Here is a 19,834-nt window from a genome sequence, read left to right on the forward strand (position 1 = left end):
TCTGCTCATACAACATCGCCCTGCGCCCAACTTGAGCTACTGCCCGGGCTACCGACCTATAGGCCCAGCTAGCCCAGGCGGTCGGCACCTACGCAGGCTTTGTCATATTGATAACACCTCGCTATGCCGACCAACCCTACGATAGAATACACAAGGCAAGTGACTAATAGGCACGGTTCTATTTCCAGTAGATCGGTCTGAGTGTCTGAGCTCTCCAGCAGGACGGAATGTTTTGAAGGTGGTGGAGTTGTTGGTTGTAGGCATCCTACGGATCAGGTTAGCTGAAGCCACAGATGCAAGGGATAGTACTGACCTACCGTGATGGGGGTGCCAGATGCAGGTGCAAAGTGCAGGTTAGGATAGGGGTGATTGTTGAGCGGAAAGTATTCCTCCCGGCATGGTTTGAAGTGGTTCTATTAGACCATCTCCCATATTTGCATTCATTATGTCGGATCTGCTGTAGGGTATGACTACAGAGTTTGAAGTTGGAGCTGTGGCGATGCTGAGTAACTTGTGAAATCTTTAGGACGATTAGGACCAAGACATATCGACATAATAGCAAGGTAGAACTTTACGCCGTTCTATCAGCAATTTATCCTTGACATGAGAGACACTCCAGAAAGCCGTATTTCCAAGTGGGGATAAGTAAAAGCGAGGATACAAAGTTGTACATCCGATGAAAGAGACTCCTTTGGAAGCACAGAGATACAAGGGCACTGATAGAGAACAGTAGGTAATACGAATTTCCCATGTACAATATTGGTAAACGTGATCAAGCTCCCATATCAATACCGTCCTGTCCATATACCCTCTTATATTCAGTGTTGACCTGTCCTAGGTGCACGCCAGAATAACGGGCTTTATAAGTATCTGCCCACGCCAACACCTGACTACGAGGAACCACACCATACCCCATAGTCTGATTTATCTGATGGAGATAGGCAACAGCATCGGGTAGATCATGCGCTTTTCCACCACCGCCGGAAAGCCTGTCGAGTTTTGCTGCAAACGCGTAAGGCCAAGGAGCTGCTAAAATAGTCAAGCCCGGCGCAGTGAAGACTTCCTGATTCTGATCAATAGCTGATTGAGTGATTTCCCCACGGATATTTTGCGGTATGAAGAGAACGGTCTTATTGTTGAGCCACCCTTCTTCGAGGATGGGGTCCTTGGAACGTGCGTATTTGATGGCCTTTTTAATCAGTCCGTAGTCCTCACCGCTGAGGTTTTGGTTGTAAAAGTCAACATCGTGCGTTGACGCCCGGGTTTGTAAGAGGATGGTGTTAACGGCACCGCCAACGGCGATGAGCGTGATATGCTCGTGCTTCCCCTCTATATATCGAGCAACGTTGCCGAGACCTTTGAGTAGAGTTTCGCGATCGAGTTCTGGTTCGGGGTGGTCCGGGGGTGGCTCGAGCAGGGTTTTTCGAGATTGTGCGATGCCCATCGTGTCTGATGTTTGAAATATCTGGGGGGGTAAATATGAGTGTAGACGTTGGAGCTGATTGATTACAGGAGATCCTCTACTCTATGGTTTGGGTTGAGTTGAGGTGTTGAGGAAATTAGAAGGAAGTGTCATTAATTCGGGCAATGGAGGGGGAGAGTGTCATAGCAGCACGAAGTGAGCCCACAATACGTCAACAAGTTATGGGAATCCATTACTCGGGTGCTAATAGTACCTGAGTATTTCAAATATAACATCATCATGAAAATTGTCTAGTTCGAATATTAACAAGCGGCACAGGTTCGCTGTTTAGATAATGTGTAAGTACCTTTAGGTAGGCATTGAAAACTTGCTGCTTTTAATGTAAGCAAACGGCAAAGATTATCCTCTTTATTTAAGTAGTATCCATAACCTGCCACCTCAAATGTACGGTATTTGGTGTACTCGAATAAATGCGTAAATAAGCCCAAGTATACGTCACATAGGTTGAGTACCTTGATGTACTCCTGTTGATGTTCCTGTTGAGAATTAGAGTTTCATATATACGTCAATTTTGGCAAACCTGATCCACACTTTGACGGGTATGTAACAAGTACACCTCCTCCGTCACTATTACGAAAATAAACCCACTTTGTTTTCTGTGTCTGAGGCGATTTTGAGCTTCAATAACCGTTTGTACAAAGTCATTCTAATATCCTTCCAAGGCGGAAGTTTCAATTCAAACTCATAGCTCAAAATTAGAAGGCATCTTGCGGAAATAGTCTAAGTGATAGAACTGTCGAGAGTAAGGGCCGCTCAGACCACAAAATAGGGGCTCGCTAGTCTTGATGCGTCGATGCTTGGCATACTTACATGGCCTAGGGATACATATCCAACAGAGTGCGCGCACTTAAGAAATTAAACCATTCTCTTTATTATCACTAGTTGACCCATATGCTTCCTTCTACTTTTCCATTTTCGCCCTACTCGTTGCCTTATTATCCCAACGGGTGAGGTTGCATGAGGTGATTTTGCAGGCTCAGCAATCATCACATCGCAGCTGCAGCCCTACAAACAGCTGGCTCTCGGGCGACAGCCAGATAGGAAGTTGCTTCCTGTGTAGATTGGATGCAGAAACATTCAATTTACAATCTCGTCATCAAGACTCCTTACCCCCTTCGAAATGAAAGTCTTTGGATTTAATATCCCTAATATCGCCGCCGCAGTCCGAAATGTGTTCCAGCGACCGTCTCATAAAGACTCAACAACAACTCTACCACGGCCTCCCAGCATTGAGTGGCTTCTCAACCACCGCGATATCAGACGACCCCAGACCAGGGGAGACACACCCGCCGCGTCGTTATATCGCATGTACGAATATACCGTGCTGGGTTATAATACCGGCCTTCGAACCGAGATCGAAAGCTTCTTCAACCATCCAAACTGGCTTGTCGCAGACATCCCCGACCCTAAGGACCCTGATCCCGCGCGCTATGCCATCCTAGCTGTCCTTCCGCAGTTCCTCGTAGAAGCGTTTAATCGGCTGATACGTCGAGGTCTACCAAGGAATGCGCCTACAATTATAGCTGGCGATGCCCATGAAGCTGAGCTGAGGGCAATGCCCATAGTGTTGGAGAGAATGCCGCCGTGGGCTGAGAAAGTACCTAAACTAAAGGAGCCTTTGATTATTCCGAACAGTGAAGGTGGTACGCCTGATGAGAAGACTAGGAGTCCGAAGTACTTGAAAATGAATCTCATTATCGAAGAGCCTTCCGTTTTCTTTGTATAGATACTATAGAATTGATTGCACCTTTCGATTTCATTAGATTTACTTTCTCGGTTAGGGGTGCCGGGTTCATAGATATGGTCATGGGCTGTTTTATCTGATGTTCTTTCTAAGATTCAATAAAGCCCAAGATTTAGCTCTGTCTCTTGAATGAGTTATTAAAACCCCCAGAAATTGATACTAGTGACTCTACACATGTACAATGATTGGCTCTTGGGGTTTCCTTGATGAGACGGCTGAGATGGCATGGTATTGTCTAAGGCTTGAATTCAATCTATAAAGTCTCAATTCACGTTAAGACTAGTAATTCGAAAGAGTGTGGGGGTACAACGTGACCCCAGCGATGTTGTTTATGTTAAGTTAGAAAGAATGAACTGTTCCTCCAATGCATATGTATTTGCCTTCCTAGCATGGCCCTACTTTTAGAGGCCTAGATCCTTGATAAAAATGTCTGCCGCCTTCTCGCCGACAACGAAGGCAGTGTTGCCTGTGTTCGCGGCCACGTTCTGTGGTGGGATACTCAAATCTGCAAGCTTCAAGCTGTTCACGCCGTATACACTAAGTGTGGCATCCACGACGCCAAACTCGGACTGTGGCGCCATCTTGCATGTTCCCATGGAGTGCCATGTACTGCCGACGTTTTGGCGCACCCACTGCTCGAGGATTGCATCATCTTCCGGCGTGTACACAATGTCCTGGACGTTCTTGAGGGGAGTGTCAAACTCCTTGCACGCCGCGTCAGATCCGGCGGAGAAGGGTGGGTGGCCTGGGGCGTATTCGCCTCGATATACGTCCATGCGGCGCAATATCTCACGCTGCTTCTTGTATGACCAGATGGACTTCTTAATATCGACATCTTGCTCATCAGAGAAGAAGCCTGTTTGGAAGTCGAGCGGAACACTCAGGTCCTTGCCCGTAATGTGGATGTGGCCACGGGAATATGGATACACGGTGAATGTCGACGTCGACATGAACTGGGCTACTGGAAGGCCAGTTGGGTCTCCCGGGAACCTATTACTAGTTAGAATGCTATTTCCTATTGCAATATAACTGTGGCATTTATTCACCCGTTGAGGGAAGTTATAATAGAGACTGGCTTATTTGGAACGTTCTTAAAGTCCTTATTCCAGGCTTGCAGGAAGGCGGGACCGAGAGTAGAAGCTTCTGCGTCGGATGGCCGAAGCTTAGAGGTAACATCCGCAGCGTTCCAGCCAAGTATACTATTATTAGTGGCTATTAGCTGTCCGATATCAACGCGGCCGCCATAAACGGCGTCGAATGTCTCGTTTGGTAACAGGCTTGACCTATACGGATACGTGAGTAGGTGATGGTCCATATAGTTGCGACCAACGCCAGGCACCTCCGCGACAACGTCAACGCCAGCTTTTGCAAGAATCGCAGGGTCGCCGACGCCAGATCGCTCGAGTACAAGTGGAGTTCCAAGGGCTCCAGCGGAAACAACGACTAGTTTGTTAGACTTGATAGTTTTGACCGTCGGAGTACCGTTATGGAAGGCTGAGTTGGGCTGATACTCAACCCCAGTGGCTTTCTTGTTCTCAAATAAGACGCGTATAACTTGATGCTCCACGAGGACATGTAGGTTTTTATGCTTGCCATCTTGAAGTCGAGGGTGTAGATATGTGTGGGCCGCATCCTGTCGCAGACCCTCTGGGCTAATGAAGCGCAAGTTCCGTTGAGTGGCATTACTAGTATCTAAGTTCTGAATATCGACTTTCTCAGGCCAGCCAATCTTGGTCGCGGCTTGAATAAAATCATTCTCTGATGTGGTAGCATGGTAGGTGCCGTTGCTGATCTGAACTGGCCCGTCTGCACCGTGGGTTTCTGACGTGCCGGGTCCGTGGTATGTTTCGAGCTACGGAGATGACTTTTAGCTCAATGCTTGTAGTAGATGCGATTTATTAAAAAAAAGTTACACCTTTTTCATGAACGGTAGTAATTCGTTCGCTGACCAGCCGGGCATTTTCCATGAGTCGAGGTCTTGCCGTTGTGCCCGGCTGTACGTCAAGAGGTTGATGGATGAGCCGCCACCGAGCACGCCTCCAGATGGCACGACCAGCTCCCTGTTGTCGAGCTTGGGCTCCTTGGTGCCTTGATAGAATAGCGTGTTCTTGCTTGTCGGCATCAAGTGGCTCAAAAAGAGCAGCGGGTGGATGATAGAAGGATCATTGTAGTTATCCGAGCCGCCTTCAATGATCAAGATAGACAAGTTGGGGTCCGCGTCGCTGAGTCTCGAGGCAACAACACAGCCAGCGGTCCCACCTGTAAGCAGCCAATGTCAGCGACTCGGCTTGAATCTTGACTTATCTTAGAATTATTTATATTTTTCATTATATTTTCCCTCTCCCATCTTGCCAATTTGACCCATGAACGCGAACAAGGAAATTGGGGCCCACGACACTCACCGCCTGCAATAATCACATCTACCTCATCGAGGCCAGAAGGAATCCGACTGAACACGCCCATTTTCGACTTAGCCAAGTAAACACCTGCTGGTTGAAGGGTAGTATTAGGAGGAAGGCTTTAGAGCGAGAAGCCAGCACAGGCGGAACTATATCGTGGTTACATCGTATATCAATGGGCGAGCTCGTGACTGTATGGCTGACAACCAGCGCCAATGTGTGCTAATCCAATGGCAGTGTTGGGATGCAGTTGGTCGTCGAAGCACTGGCATCAGCCTAAACAGTGTTCCACGCTAATTTCTCACTGTTAGTAGTACGTGCAGAAAGGCAGATGTAAGATCTTACATTACGTGACTATTCTCATCACTACGCCTTAGGTCTTCAATGATTCCCCTCAAGACAAAATAGTTCTTATATTACGATATACATATATACCTATATAGGTAGTCTTCCTTGCTCACCTAAATAAACATATCATTCCAGATTGTAATAGCATCTCGAAACACAACCGGGCGGGGCTAGATTCGTTTTCCGCTCTCGTGATAACGCCAAATGCCCCCAAATAGAAGAGGTTTTAGTTGCTCGTAGAGAATTTAAACTCCCCTGGATCACGATTTGCTGTGCCAGTGTGACGAAGCAGTGCACGAGAGGGGTATAACTCTGGTATTGGGCTAATGGGTATTGTATGTCGATGGTTGTTAATATCATCGTTGTGTAATTTGGATCCTCACAAATAGAAAAGCTCTTCATTGCAACTCTGTTTCACACTTCGGGCACTCGATCCTCTCCCGCCATTCTCTCACATGGCCCGGTCTTAAATCCTTGATCACGATCATCGGCGGCGAATCATCTTCAATTCTCCCAGAAAGTTTTCCCTGATATGGTTTAGGTTTGGCCTTCCCTTTGCCCTTGCCATTTGCCTTAGTGACACCATTGGTTTGCTTGGTGGGATTGTCGCCATTAATAATCTTTTCGTATGTGCGGGTGAGGATCACATCCACGAGACATGCTTTGTGAAGCCAGATTTTGCACGAGGGGCTGTCACATATATACATTGAAACTTCGGGGTTGAAGTGGCCTTCACAGATGCAGTGTGTTCGGACTTTCTGGAAATTTCTGTTAGATACGTATAATTCTGGGATGAGAACTAGGGCAGGGACTTACGGAGAGTTCCTGGGTCTGTCGACAAAACCTTTGGCGCCAGTAGATCCTGGATTGGAGACTATCGTCCTCCTCCTTCCAATGGACGACATCGGCCTTTCCCGCAAAGGACAGCACATCCAACACATCCATATAATTCGATGCTATCAGTTCGTGACTTCCATGATACGTGCGTTTCCCTCCACGAGGTGAGATTTGATCCGGGGATCTCGTCTTTGGCGGTGGCAGTTCGTCCGCCCAATACATCCAGGCCACCTAGATAATTCACTTGCATGAGCATAAGGCCGCTGCGGATGGCGGAGGAGAATGAGGTTATACCAGCGCATACACATGCTGTGCATTTAGAGCCCTGACTTGCAATATCCTAGCAACCCAGAAATCCTTGATATTCTCCTCTATATCCTTATCTCTGTCGTGCTGCGGTGTCTCCGTACTCCTTACATAGACAAAATGATTGTTTTTGTACGTCTCTCCCTGAACTACACAACAATGCCATTAGCCTACATCTACTATGTTCAACCTTCGCAAGCGCTCTTGGAATTTCCAAACTTACTGATAAAATTATTATATTTCTTCATACTTTCCCACTCGGCGCTCGGTACAACTGTATACCACTGATCCAACGTCCTGTCTGTGTCTGTCTCTGTCTCCGTTTCCATCTCCATCTGCTTTTCTGTTTCCGTGTACGGTGCCTCAAAAGGCGAGTCCTGCCATTCCGCATGCTTACATAACTCCAGGACCTTCTTGGACGTTGTCTCCGCGTACATGTCCATCATGTTTATGTCGGGATACAAGACTTTGAAGGAGACTTTTGCTGCCTCGGCTGGGGTTACTGAGCGGGAGGCGGGCGTTGCGGATGTTTTGGCGCGCTTGAGGTGGCTTTCTTTTGGCGGCTTGAGGCCGTGTTTGGGCGCCATTATGTTTGGTGATGAGGAGGCGATTGGAGAGAGGAAGTATGGGATGGGATGGGATGATTTCCTCTTGACAGCAGAAGGAGCGCTAATCCCTGGTGAATGGAGAGCGCAATTGGACGCGGCGCGAACAAAGTGGCTGGTGTTTAGAATGAGGCGAGGGGGCGTTGATCACTGGGAGATCGCAGGAGAAGGAAGCACGGTATGGAAGGTCTCCTAGATAAAGCTATGGCAGTATTGATGGGAGACACATGAGTGCAAACGCCGTGCTAGGAACGTGGTTGTTGCGTTTGTTGTGGTCGCTCTGTTGTTGACGCGGCTGAGGCCTTGTAACTCCGATGAATGCAACATCGTGAGCGACAATTCTCCGTACCGCGCGCTAATAATCGTCCCTTCCTACACATTGACGCTCCAACCCTTTTTTTGGTATCAGCAATCGCAACCTCCAAGGCCAGATCATTGTTATTTATCCTTGCGATAGGGGGCATCAACGTTCTTGGTCAGGCGGCTACAGCAATTTACTTCCACCCCGGGAGAAGCACAGAGCAGCGTTTGTGCTTCCTGACAATAGCACATAGCCGTTGACAATCGGTCCATCCGAAATATGCGTGTATCATTCGAAGCTATACAAACACTGAATATGCAGAAAAGGAAACGTCATCAAAAAATAAAACCCCAACAAAGCGGTATGGTATCGACAAAAATCTTCCCAGACTCCTTTCCATTCCTGCTCACACCGTCCTTCAAAATGTCCAAGCATGTATGCTTCACCCTCATATGCCCACCAACTCAAGCTCGTAGAAGCCTACGCCTCCTGAAGAGCTACCTCCGCCTCCTTAGCCTTCTTCTTAAATAGCTTGTTCTTCAACTTATCTGCCAAGCCCTCCGGATGCTTCTTGGTTCCTTCCCCAATATGTACATTCCCCCCTCCTCCTCTGCCAACGTGGAAGTTCTCGTTCTCCATGCTGGGTCGCAGGGCGACCTCCGGGATGGAGATCTCATCTTTCCGCGGCGTAGCTTTTAGGCCTGGGGAGCCGATGTTGGCTAATCCGCCACGACCGGTGCTGAAGGCTCCGTCGCCGTGGTCACCGACTACGCCTTCGCGAACGATTTCGCCATCGCCGTAACTGGGTGAGATATCAGTGCTATGTTCTACAGTGAGACGAACGGGGGCGGGGCGAAAGGTCAGTGGAAGAGGCGTACGGGGTGTCATCTGCGCCAATATTTCCGGCTCCTGTGGAGGCAAGGTTAGAATATGCCTCTAAATGTGACCAGAGAAACGGGGCAGCACATACCTCCACGGCCGTGGCTGACTTCTGGGCTATTTTTGACACTCATGGCCGCGGCTTGCTGAGATGTCTCTAAAGCTTTGGTTTGGTAATATGGGGTATGCGGAGGACCTCGTATCCAGGTGGCAACGCAAGAACACGGAGAAGCCGTCCAGAATAAAGCCGCAAGGCAGAGGAGTGACAGGAAGATGAAGCTCTCGAGAGGATGACGGGGATCCTTTGAGCTTAAAGCAGGGACGTTAGATGCCTGCCAGAAGGCTAGACAACCCTCGCTCCAGGTCGTTTTGCTCAGCCTTATCGGTGATTGGGCCGTGGTATTGGCTCGATTGGTGCTGGGTATGGCTGTTTTCTTGGCTGAGATTGGGGGTTGACTGCTGGATATGTGTCAAGGCTGAAGCTGAAGTCCTTTAAAAGGAAATAAGGCAAGCCCAATGGCAAATGCAGATGGCAAATAGCCAAATAATGCAGAGCACCTAATAGCGGCGAAGCATATAATTTGCCTGGTCTACAGAATGCGGGTGAAGCGAGTCGATACAAGACCACGACTATTGGTGATTGTTATAGCGTACGATCTTTCGCGGAGCTATCTATATGGAATATTACTGGTGATTAAAAAAAAACATAGATCAAATCACCGAGTCAGAGTCTGTTCATGACGCCATAATGTGGACGAGCAACGTTTTCCTCCACCGACTTTGGGAGCTGTAATTCTGTAATTCTTCAGGTACTGGTACACGAATCAATATGGAACAGAATAGCAAACCGCCACACATCACCATCACCATCGATAAATATTGATACATAGTTGGCCGCTTCTCTCCCTCCAGGCTTATCGCCCACTCTCATGTCATAGCCAGAGCGGAAGATAAGACCGCTGCCCTCCGTTATCTCTCGCCTATCACCGCCGTCCCCCCATTCCACCGCACTCTAATCGCAGATAAGCTTCCGGGGTATTTTCGTAGCTCCGGTTCCGTAAATAAATATATCAAAATATTGACATGATGTACAGAACATGCGCGTTTCCGCGGTCGACGGTACGCTGCAGCATCAACAGCATGGTTGCCGGTTTGGGTTTTGTTGCATGTCGCAAAGGGTTTCTGTGTCGTAATACTTTTTTCATCGGCCGGTATCTTATCATTGATAAGGATAAGGGAAGTAAAAGCGACTCTACTACATATCTAGGCTAATAGTAAAAGCGGCATGCTCACATTGTCAAGACCTACTTAAACACCTTCTTGCACGTTCACAACACTAGCCTTTATTTCCCCACGACCAAACAGTTGTCGCCTGTCGATCATTTTAAATGTACTCGATAAAGACTGTGAACCTGAGTTAGACGGCTTTTATGAGTTACTCGTATCTCCAAATGGCTGTTTATAACAAAAGAACTCATCGAAGTAGCCAAAATCCGTTGATATCGCAACGTCCTTCACTCTCTGTTTATTGTACGCCGCGAGGACAACTGGGATGGTAAATTGTAAAGTTTATAGAGAGAAGAAGGGTTTGAGATGTAAAAAGATACTGCATTTGCGCTTTCAACCATCCTTCCCTAGTCGAGGAACGCACCCAAACGCTTCACGTGCGCTATTGCACAATGTTAGAAGGTTGAGACTCTCAATCTGATGAGGAATATGATTGCTAGTTGATATAACTTTATAGGCTTTAAAAACGCTTTGGATTTGGGACCCTTTTCTCCGAACCTGCCCAGCTGTATCACAGGTCTCATAGCACGTGAGTGTGTCAAGTGCTCCATTCATGGCCTATTTAGGTAAATAAAGGTAGCCTTTCGATCTTAACAACCACCATCGAACGACGCGTCGCAGCTCCCTGTTCCACACCATTGCATCATTGGGTTTGCTATCCTGATGTACGGAAATGATCTCTGTCTATGGACACGCTCTTTGAACTCAAGATAACTAAACGAACCTGCGACGTCGTATAATACCCACAACGTGCCCTTCACCCGCACCATGTTTAGTTGGTGGCGATGGATTATGTCGTGGCAAATGCCTGTCGCCGTTTTTGCTCGGATCACTGGTACGGTATCATGGTTATACGGCAGTCCAAGAAACGATAGATCGATAGAGAAGGATGTGGAGAGCGCCCCAAGAGCCCCCTCCCCTACTGGAGTGGTCAGCCATGAAAGCCACAAGGAGCAGATTGACGCAGAGACGCACGAACCTAAAACTCCAATATGGTATGCATAACATAAGTATATAGCCTATCATATCCAAACTATAGCCCAGCTCGAAGTTCCTCGTTTCCTAGAAGCACATTTTCTGACCTTCAATAGTATTCTCGGATTTGGAACTTTGGATAATTTAGGAATGTCTAAGGCTGGTTAGGATTCCCCTGGCTTTAGATTTTTTATAAGTAAGAAGTAATAAGCCTTCTAATAAAGTAATGTACTAAAATATAAATAGTTAGACATATGTAGTAATGAGGAAGCTGATTCTCGCAGAGATGTTATCTTAGGAGGGAGTACTGGTTTGATATATGTCCTACCTTCTGGGTATGTGCGAAAGGCAGCGTACCCAGATATCACTAGAAATGAGAGCCTTCGAGATATCGAGCAAGAGTACAAAATCTATCAGAGGCTTCCACGCCACGACCGTCTCCTGAAAATGGTAGGCTACTCCGTGGAAGATGGGCTCATTCTCGAGTATATGCCAAACGGCAACCTGAGAGAATACCTACAGACAAATGTTGCGGATGTGACCCTCGACCAGCGACTTCAATGGGCATGTGATGCCGCCGAAGCATTGCACCTTCTACACTCTTATAATATCATTCACTGCGACCTGAAGCCTGACAATTTCCTACTTGATTCTACACTCCGGTTACGAATTATAGACTTTTCGGGCTCGTCTATTGATGGATCGTATTTTTCAGCAATGGAAAGCGCCAGATTCTGCCTTCCTCGTTCCTGGGAGGCACCCTCGACTATAGCAACAGACATATTCGCCTTAGGTTCAACTATCTACGAGATTATGACCGGCACGCAACCATACGCGCATCATACTGATGAGGAGGTAGAGGCCTTATTCAAAGAAGGAACATTCCCACCAGTGGACACTATACCCTGCGGAGAACTGATCGAGAGATGTTGGCACAGCGAGGTCCATTCAGCCGAGGAAGTGCGCGTATTAATCAAGGTTGAAAGTGGAGAAGTTGAATAGGCTTCCTTTAGTAAATTCAACGATCATCAACCTTCTCTAACGCTTTCTCAAACAGATAACCAGCGAGGCTCTAGCCTAGATCAAGCACCGATCCTATCGTCTCCCTGGGTTCTTATGGGTCTACCGAGAATATCCCTCATCGTTGCACACCGAGAAATCGCCCCTCCTTCTTGACGAGGCCAATTCCCTCTCCTTCAGGTCGTTGCCCGTGCAGTCTGAACCACGGATCTGAGCGGCTGTGCATAATTTTATTCGAAGAGGGAGTTTGACCCGATACCCGCATTTGTAGATATAGAGTGACACTTCCTTGGAGCACATTCTTGTGAGTGTTGGGGAGAAGCAACGGTGGTGGCTGACCGTTGGGTATAATTTGTGGGAGTTGAGGATGTGATCTTCACAATGTCAGCATGTAGAACTTCTAGATCGAGGGAGCCACGTACAATATGCCAGGTTAGTCGGAGCTTCAAACTGTTAGCTTCAGTTCCTAATAGCGTGGGTAATCACAGAGCCGTTTTAGTTAAACCACTGCTTGAACCTAGCTTTCCACTCAAGGTGTGGGATAAATCGTCCTCGAGATGGAAACGAACAAATTACGTTATATCTAGGGGGTCAATTCCCCAGCCTATATTCACTGACGAGGCTGTCAGCCTCCCACAAGGATTGACATTGCAATATGCGGGGCTGTGAATCAAGCCGCCTCGCAAATCTCGTGGCTGCTAAATGCAGTACCTCGTTGATTCAAGTGGTGATGGTTACCATCCATATCTAGCGAATCAGTAACGAAAAGAACACCTAGCGTGGGTGTCAACGATCTCGATCAATCTAGCACCACATCCCCTAGCAATCAATCACTAACAGGAATCTTACAGTTGCAATCATAAAGCTAGTCCTTGCTCAAGTTGCCAACAAAATCAAAGAGCGTAGAGATATTCAACTATTCCAAAGACTGACTAGGCCACCCTCGAGGAGCGCTTCAACGTAGTGTAGAGGGACGGCAGCGAGTTGCTAAACATTTTAACTCTCTCGTTAGTCAAAGGGTTATTAAAAAAGGCAGCGTGGGAGTAAATAGCTCTCCTATATTTGTACTGACCAGCAACACCTGGAAGTGACCAGGTATAAGTTATAGACCTGATACTATCCCCAAGCTTAATATTCATTTTAATGCATTGATCCTATTGTCTCGAGTTGATACAAGAATGAATTTAGAGTGGAATATATGCCCAGAAATAGAGATAGAGATATAGAGATAAACGCTCTTCAAGTTAATAATTCAGCCTGAAGATAAGAAAAGATGCTGAGAAGGATGCATCTCATAAACTCAACACATATCACAGAGCAATGGATGTAGAACATAGACACATCTGAGGACAGAGCCAGGTCCACTACCTGTATAGCAAATTCCATGGGATCATATTTAGTTCCTATCGCCGAGGCCTTAGCCGTGGGGCTTCAAACCTGTTCGAAATCGTAACGCGCAACACCAGTGCTAAATCTAGTCTCGAAGTCCACAGACGGCCGTCTTGCCAGGTACTGTTGTACTCGCACCTTGCATCCCATAACCCCCGATCGCAACCCCAATTACGCCGGTCTCCTCCTCGCAAACTCCTCTAAATCCGTCCTCGTCGCAACGCCCAGCACAAATCTCCTCCTCTCATCCGTCACCACTGCAAACTCCTGCCTCCCCCTATCTCCACCATCGCCCTCGCCATTGAAGAACATTTCCAGCTCCTCCAGCGGTGTCTCCATCGTAATAACCTTATACACCCTGCCCTTCCTCCGGAACTTAACCATCGCCTTGCTCACCTCATCAGTTTCTTGGACGGCCCCTGAGGACAGCAGCGAGCGTAGGTACGGGATTGAGACGTAGCCTAGCAGGGCGCGGGTGGAGGGCGAGATGACGGTGAGGTGTGTGTAGTCTCGTTCAAAAGCGGTGAGGAGAGCGTGGGATATGGGATCGGTGGGGTGGCAAGAGAGTGCGGAAGGGGGATCTAGGTCTTCTACTGTTGCCTGAGAGAGGGGATGTTAGCATAAGGTAGGTTCCGTAGGGGCATCAAGCCAGAATCAGGAGAGGGAATGTACTCCTCTATAGCGGCTTGAAAGCGGATGCGAGGACGCTATGTCGGCCATTTTGCCAGCCACATCGGCGGTGTTGGTGCCCACTGGGATGGCGTTGGACATTGTTGTCGACATGTTGGTCGTTGTATAGATAGATTACGTAGCAGAGTGGTGGTTGTGGTTGTGGTTGTGGTGTGTGCTCACAAGGCTGAATCCATCATCATATCCATCGGAGGTCGTTGTGGAGGGGCTGCAATTTTTTGGGCCTGGGCTTGGGCGGCCCGACAGGGGGCCGTGCTGATTGGTGAATGCCGCCCGAAGCCCCAACTGGATAATAAATAGAGAGCAATCGAACGATGTCTCTTTTGAGTTCTTTATGATTAATTAAATTAAAATATTGTATTGACTTCTCCCATTATCGAACTCTCGAGCTAATGTCAGCCCTACCAGTCCCCTTGGCAGGCTGATCTTTGAAGTGTATTTCTATGCTTAAAGGAATAACTCTTCTCTACCCCCAATACGTCACTTCTTAGCGGGCCCCTTTCTCCACACTCGGCAGCTATTGTGATCGATCTTGCGAGTTATCCTTCACATCTCTCCCATTGTGGTCTTTTAAATATAAGGGCGTGCAATCCGCATTGCTATACTTCATACGGCTTCTTTCTTCCGATGGAGAACGTGCGAATTCTACTGCGTACCTAAGGACTATTGGATCGGGATGGTCCGGGGTGGAGGGGTGGTTGAGGGATTAACTCACGTCAAGTGATGGTAACCATACGGAGTTAATTCGCAGAGGGCCTATTACCGGGCGTAGATGATCTCCTCAAAGTAAGCAACGTTTAATCTGACAGTATCTTGTATTTTGTTCATCTCAGGTCTTCGATTCCTATCGGTTTGGCGTCATCAAAGGTGCATTTTCCCCTCTAAAATCTGCTCCGATGCAATACCTTTTCGCATTCTCCAATTGATACTTTTCAACCTATACAGCGACAATTGGCACAACTTGACACTTCCAAGATGCCTCGACTATTCCCCTCCCAAGACGCGCTTCATGATGCGTTTCTCCCCTCTAGCCAGCGGGTATCTACCAGGTGGACTCCTGAGTCTCAATCGAACGTAGTAGAACCCGAGCGGACCCCTCTTCAAGCGAGCTCCGAGCTCTACCCAGTTTGGTCCGTCGTTGACGACTCGAAGAACAAGTCACAGGCTTTGGGCGCCGAGGCCACCCACGAGTTTGATAAAGCGAGCATGAAGGCTAAGTCTAAGACTGGGAATATCGAGCTGTTCTCTGCTAAGTACTATGCCGCGTGTACTGTAGGAGGACTCCTTGCTTGTGTAAGTATAGTTATTCCCAGCTACTAGGCCCATCTTCGCTGGGGATCTCCTCGCAGGGTAGAATCCAAGTGCTTTCAGTGAGTGTCTAACGCCGGCTAGGGTCTTACACACACCATTGTCACACCTCTTGATCTAGTCAAATGCCGCCGTCAAGTCAACCCCAAGTTGTACACTGGTAATTTCCAAGCCTGGGGTAAGATTGGTCGTGCGGAAGGTTTCCGCGGTGTTTACACCGGATGGGGCCCAACATTCTTTGGATACTCAGCCCAGGGTGCTTTTAAATATGGAGGTTATGAATACTTCAAAACGTGGTACTCGGATCTGGTTGGTGCTGAAAATGCTAGCAAATACAAGACAGCCCTCTACTTGGCAGCTAGTGCTTCTGCTGAACTCATCGCCGATGTAGCTCTCTGCCCTTTCGAGGCCGTAAAGGTTCGCATGCAAACTACCATTCCGCCATTCGCCAAAGGTACTTTTGATGGAATCAGTATCGTTACCGCCAAGGAAGGTTGGGGTGGATTGTTCAAAGGAATATATCCTCTTTGGGGCCGCCAGATTCCTTACACTATGATGAAGTTTGCTTCTTTCGAGAACATTGCTGGGATAATCTACCAGCGCCTGCCACGCCCGAAGTCTGATTACGGCAAAGGTGCTCAAACGGGTGTCTCTTTCGCTGCTGGTTATTTGGCCGGTATTCTCTGTGCTATTGTCTCTCATCCTGCCGATGTCATGGTAAGTTTTCTTTCCAGAGAGTATTAGCATGACCGTAAACTCAAATATCTTAGGTTTCTAAACTGAACGCCAACCGACTTCCCGGCGAAGCCATCGGAGCTGTTACCGGACGTATCTATAAGGAAATTGGATTTATGGGTCTATGGAACGGACTTCCTGTCAGAATTGTAATGATTGGTACACTTACAGGGATGCAATTCTGGGTATATGATTCCTTTAAGGTGCTGGTAGGTTTGCCAACAATGGGCAGTTGAGTATAGTTGAGTGTATAGTTGTGGTCGGGAATAGCTAACAGTAGAGTTCTGCATCAAATTCTAGCTAAAGCAGCTAGACGGTGTATATTATTACGAATCATCACTCCTCTTGTGCAATAGAAAAATCCAATATGTTCGGGGCACGAAGTCCTTGGATAAATCAACAGGTGGTTACGACGAAGTCTAAGGATACCTCATGAGTGGGTTGTCCAACTCTGTCTATATCATATAACGTTGGCTCCATACACCTTGTTACTCTCTTCTGATCCAGTTGAAATGAGCGGTATAATTATCTGTACTATAAAATTAGATTAGAGTAGATCACAATTCAACTAAGATAATCTATTTAGAAATTAAAATACGCCTCGAATACTCTTCTACCTCCATCTTTAAACTAAGCTGAGGAAAGTAGCTTTTACTTCTTCTAGCCTGAGTCCCCCTTACCCTCTTACCCCCTGACCCCTTTATACGCCTCACAAAATTTAAAATATTTATTAGAATATAAGGGTTATAAGAGTTCCCTTGCTTAGCTGAAAGTATTACTGTTTATAACGGTGTAGTAGTTAGCGAGCCGCTGTTTTTTAGGGGTCGACTAACTAATTCTTAGCTACACGCGTACTATTTGCTCTCTGTACCCGCACCGCCTAATCCAGGCATCACGCATCTTGAAACCCCGGTTCTCTAAGGGCCACGAGCTGACACCGTCTAAATTAGAGTAATGTCCGTCCAAGTCAGGCCCATCGATGTGACCGCCTCTCCTTGCATAATACCATGGATGTGACATTCACCAACGAGTGTGAATCTTGGTGGGAGAACATCTGGTACACGTCTAAGGAGAAAAGGAACTCTTGCGCCCGAAATTATAACAACTGTGTCGTCCTTATGCGCTGCTGCTGGGACCAGGCCAGTATAGTTCTTTTTAAAAATGCATGATTTCCATCCGCTCAACTTTTCAGCAATTACTATCGTAGCAAACTCGGCAGAATTCCATGTTTCGCTACGGCAGATCCGTGGAAACCCTTCTTTGAAGAGGCTTCGAGCTGACATGAGGGATGTCTTTAGGCTCTCACTAGCGGCAGAACCATTGACAAAAGGGCTGCAGGCAGTACCACCTTCTTTGAACCTCTCCATTGTAATGGTCTGCCATAAAACGTCTTCTATTGCGTCCCTAGCCGGATAGGTGGCACACACAATTTGGACAGATCTACAGAGAGATCTCTGTAGATCTGTCCAAATGCTTCCTACAATAAATTGTGAATATTTGAATGCCCTGCTCCAATCTGGTATCCAAATTGGAAGGTGTGGATCTGGAGAGCGTGGCTGTGCAATAGACAGAAATTTAAACTCCTTGTCTAATTTCATGAAGAACTTGCAATAACGATATGCTACTTCGGCAAACGCTTCTTCATAGTTTGCCTGGAGAGAAGTCTCTTGAGACTCAATCGAAATTCCAAGCAGAGCAAAGTATTTGTCTCGCCTGTGGGTAGACTCGGTGTCGCGACAAACTTCAAGCACCTCAAAAAGACTCTAGCTTAGTCCACGTAAAGCATTTTGTAGTAATTGCATAAGATTTGTGAAGCATCGCACGCCTTTGAGACAAATAGTAGAGACAGCCTCATCAACACCTTCTCGATGAAACTCAAGGACCGGCACACCAATTCTATGAATCTGGTTCAATAAACCGCCAATCACTTCGAATGGCAGCATTCTGCTGTGTCCCCAGTAAAATTGGACGCGTTTCGCGAGGACGCATTCCTGCACAATCCAAACTCTTCGAAACCATTGACGAGAGAAGAATCTCTGTGCCGCGATCCCTGCTTCATCCTCAAAGGCCAGAATGCCATAGCTCCCCAGCTGGCCAACTGTCTGGGGTCGATGATGAGTAGTGTCGAAGTCCACCAAAGCCAGGTTTGAAATCAATTTGTAGATAAGTGCAGTATCCTCCCCATTTTCTGGGCCTAAATAAGCGGCCACGAACTTGGCATTGCGATATATTTGCGGCATCAGACTAATCTGAGCAGCTTTCTCTCTTTATTATCTTGATCAATGCACACAGCGTCGGCCCAGACCGTTACACGCAGGTTCTAAGTGGTCAGGCTTGGGTAGGTTTAGCGACGCTCGTCCAGCCAAGGCGTCTCGGACCGGGCGCTTTACCCGGCCACCTAACTTCCTCCCCCCCGGTTCGATATAGCATGATGCTATCTTGCTGCCTGGTGAATTAGTAACTGCCTTGAAGTGACATGCCTGTTTATGTATATTTATAGTGTATACCTAGGCAGCTATGTTTGATGTTGGAGGTGGGGAACATATAAGGCTGCGAAAACTAATCAAAGTTAACAATCTAGAATTATAGACTGATGCCTGATCCATTGTCCTAAAGGAGAGTCTGTCATAAGACCTGATTTCAGCCTCTTCGTACTTTCTGTACTTTTTGTTAGGGCATGCGAGAAGTGCTATGCAATTTCAATTGAATCTCTTCTTCTGCCTGTCTACAACTCATAACAGACGATTATGTCAATATCGTCTAACGAAGTTTGCACAGCTATGATGTATGATCGACTATATGAATATCAGCCGTTGCCAGCGGACAGGTATATCAGAGTGCTGGCGCTCAATCCTTCATGACCAGAAATGGAAACCTGTCTGTCCGGAACACTATTGATCTGCCCTGTCTCTGCTGCAAGCAACTATGTTGCCATCTCTTATCATTGGGGTGACAATGAACTTGACAAGCAAATCTCGACCCCTCATGGAATATTAAACATTACAACGAGCCTCTTTGGTGCCCTCGCTGGGATTAGGGACTTGACTATTAATCCCGTAGTCCCGATTATCCCTCCTACAAGAGGGTAACCGGTTTGCGTAAGGTTTCGGTTGCGTAGTAAAGTAATATAGTGATCACTTATAATAATCACAAGGTTGAAGTAGTATAAGTAAGTCAAAGTTGTAATTAAGTTTATTAATCAAGTATAAACTATTATAATCGAGAATTAAGTTGAGTATAAAGCTCTTATCTAGTAAAGAAATACTATTCTTTATATATTTTAGTATAACTTCTTAATTTAAAGAATATATTGAAAATATTGAATATTAGATATAACTTTCTTCCTTCGTACTACTGTGAAGGGGTAGAAGTAGTTGTTTGCCAATTAAGAGTTTGGAGTTGTAACTGCCTAAAGAGAGAATAAGAATACACGCGTGCCCGGAGCCCCTTTATACCCCTATTCCTCCCGTCGCACGCTCACGTGACACCTGCAGTTCCACCCACTACACTACTTATATATATAAAGAA

General features: G+C 47.0%; 9 protein-coding genes across 9 annotated transcripts; 3 read left to right on the forward strand and 6 right to left on the reverse strand.

Moving 5' to 3' along the window:
- Window positions 1-772: 772 nt before the first annotated feature.
- On the reverse strand, window positions 773-1,444 carry BP5553_07806 (uncharacterized protein; the record flags this gene model as incomplete). The annotated part of the gene is made up of 1 exon (XM_032016429.1): window positions 773-1,444. One exon carries the CDS (start codon window positions 1,442-1,444, stop codon window positions 773-775), a length of 672 nt encoding a protein of 223 aa, XP_031867660.1.
- Window positions 1,445-2,603: 1,159 nt separating this feature from the next.
- BP5553_07807 (Uncharacterized protein) lies at window positions 2,604-3,209 on the forward strand (the record flags this gene model as incomplete). The annotated part of the gene is made up of 1 exon (XM_032016430.1): window positions 2,604-3,209. One exon carries the CDS (start codon window positions 2,604-2,606, stop codon window positions 3,207-3,209), a length of 606 nt encoding a protein of 201 aa, XP_031867661.1.
- A 419-nt stretch (window positions 3,210-3,628) lies between these two features.
- Window positions 3,629-5,690, reverse strand: BP5553_07808 (Uncharacterized protein; the record flags this gene model as incomplete). Its single annotated transcript, XM_032016431.1, has 4 exons — window positions 3,629-4,217; window positions 4,274-5,079; window positions 5,143-5,486; window positions 5,630-5,690. 4 exons carry the CDS (start codon window positions 5,688-5,690, stop codon window positions 3,629-3,631), a joined length of 1,800 nt encoding a protein of 599 aa, XP_031867662.1.
- A 682-nt stretch (window positions 5,691-6,372) lies between these two features.
- BP5553_07809 (Uncharacterized protein) lies at window positions 6,373-7,704 on the reverse strand (the record flags this gene model as incomplete). The annotated part of the gene is made up of 4 exons (XM_032016432.1): window positions 6,373-6,732; window positions 6,791-7,042; window positions 7,106-7,266; window positions 7,341-7,704. 4 exons carry the CDS (start codon window positions 7,702-7,704, stop codon window positions 6,373-6,375), a joined length of 1,137 nt encoding a protein of 378 aa, XP_031867663.1.
- Window positions 7,705-8,503: 799 nt separating this feature from the next.
- Window positions 8,504-9,036, reverse strand: BP5553_07810 (Uncharacterized protein; the record flags this gene model as incomplete). Its single annotated transcript, XM_032016433.1, has 3 exons — window positions 8,504-8,825; window positions 8,902-8,932; window positions 8,994-9,036. The coding sequence occupies 3 exons, from the start codon at window positions 9,034-9,036 to the stop codon at window positions 8,504-8,506; spliced, it is 396 nt and encodes a 131-aa protein (XP_031867664.1).
- Window positions 9,037-10,957: 1,921 nt separating this feature from the next.
- BP5553_07811 (Uncharacterized protein) lies at window positions 10,958-12,166 on the forward strand (the record flags this gene model as incomplete). Its single annotated transcript, XM_032016434.1, has 3 exons — window positions 10,958-11,184; window positions 11,281-11,327; window positions 11,415-12,166. The coding sequence occupies 3 exons, from the start codon at window positions 10,958-10,960 to the stop codon at window positions 12,164-12,166; spliced, it is 1,026 nt and encodes a 341-aa protein (XP_031867665.1).
- Window positions 12,167-13,744: 1,578 nt separating this feature from the next.
- On the reverse strand, window positions 13,745-14,356 carry BP5553_07812 (Uncharacterized protein; the record flags this gene model as incomplete). The annotated part of the gene is made up of 2 exons (XM_032016435.1): window positions 13,745-14,173; window positions 14,246-14,356. 2 exons carry the CDS (start codon window positions 14,354-14,356, stop codon window positions 13,745-13,747), a joined length of 540 nt encoding a protein of 179 aa, XP_031867666.1.
- Window positions 14,357-15,238: 882 nt separating this feature from the next.
- BP5553_07813 (putative phosphate transport protein, mitochondrial) lies at window positions 15,239-16,729 on the forward strand (the record flags this gene model as incomplete). Its single annotated transcript, XM_032016436.1, has 4 exons — window positions 15,239-15,556; window positions 15,656-16,288; window positions 16,342-16,515; window positions 16,607-16,729. 4 exons carry the CDS (start codon window positions 15,239-15,241, stop codon window positions 16,727-16,729), a joined length of 1,248 nt encoding a protein of 415 aa, XP_031867667.1.
- A 518-nt stretch (window positions 16,730-17,247) lies between these two features.
- Window positions 17,248-18,546, reverse strand: BP5553_07814 (uncharacterized protein; the record flags this gene model as incomplete). Its single annotated transcript, XM_032016437.1, has 2 exons — window positions 17,248-18,069; window positions 18,130-18,546. The coding sequence occupies 2 exons, from the start codon at window positions 18,544-18,546 to the stop codon at window positions 17,248-17,250; spliced, it is 1,239 nt and encodes a 412-aa protein (XP_031867668.1).
- Window positions 18,547-19,834: the final 1,288 nt, after the last annotated feature.

This window comes from Venustampulla echinocandica, assembly GCF_003357145.1.
Source record: "Venustampulla echinocandica strain BP 5553 chromosome Unknown scaffold_6, whole genome shotgun sequence".
Classification (NCBI taxonomy): domain Eukaryota; kingdom Fungi; phylum Ascomycota; class Leotiomycetes; order Helotiales; family Pleuroascaceae; genus Venustampulla; species Venustampulla echinocandica.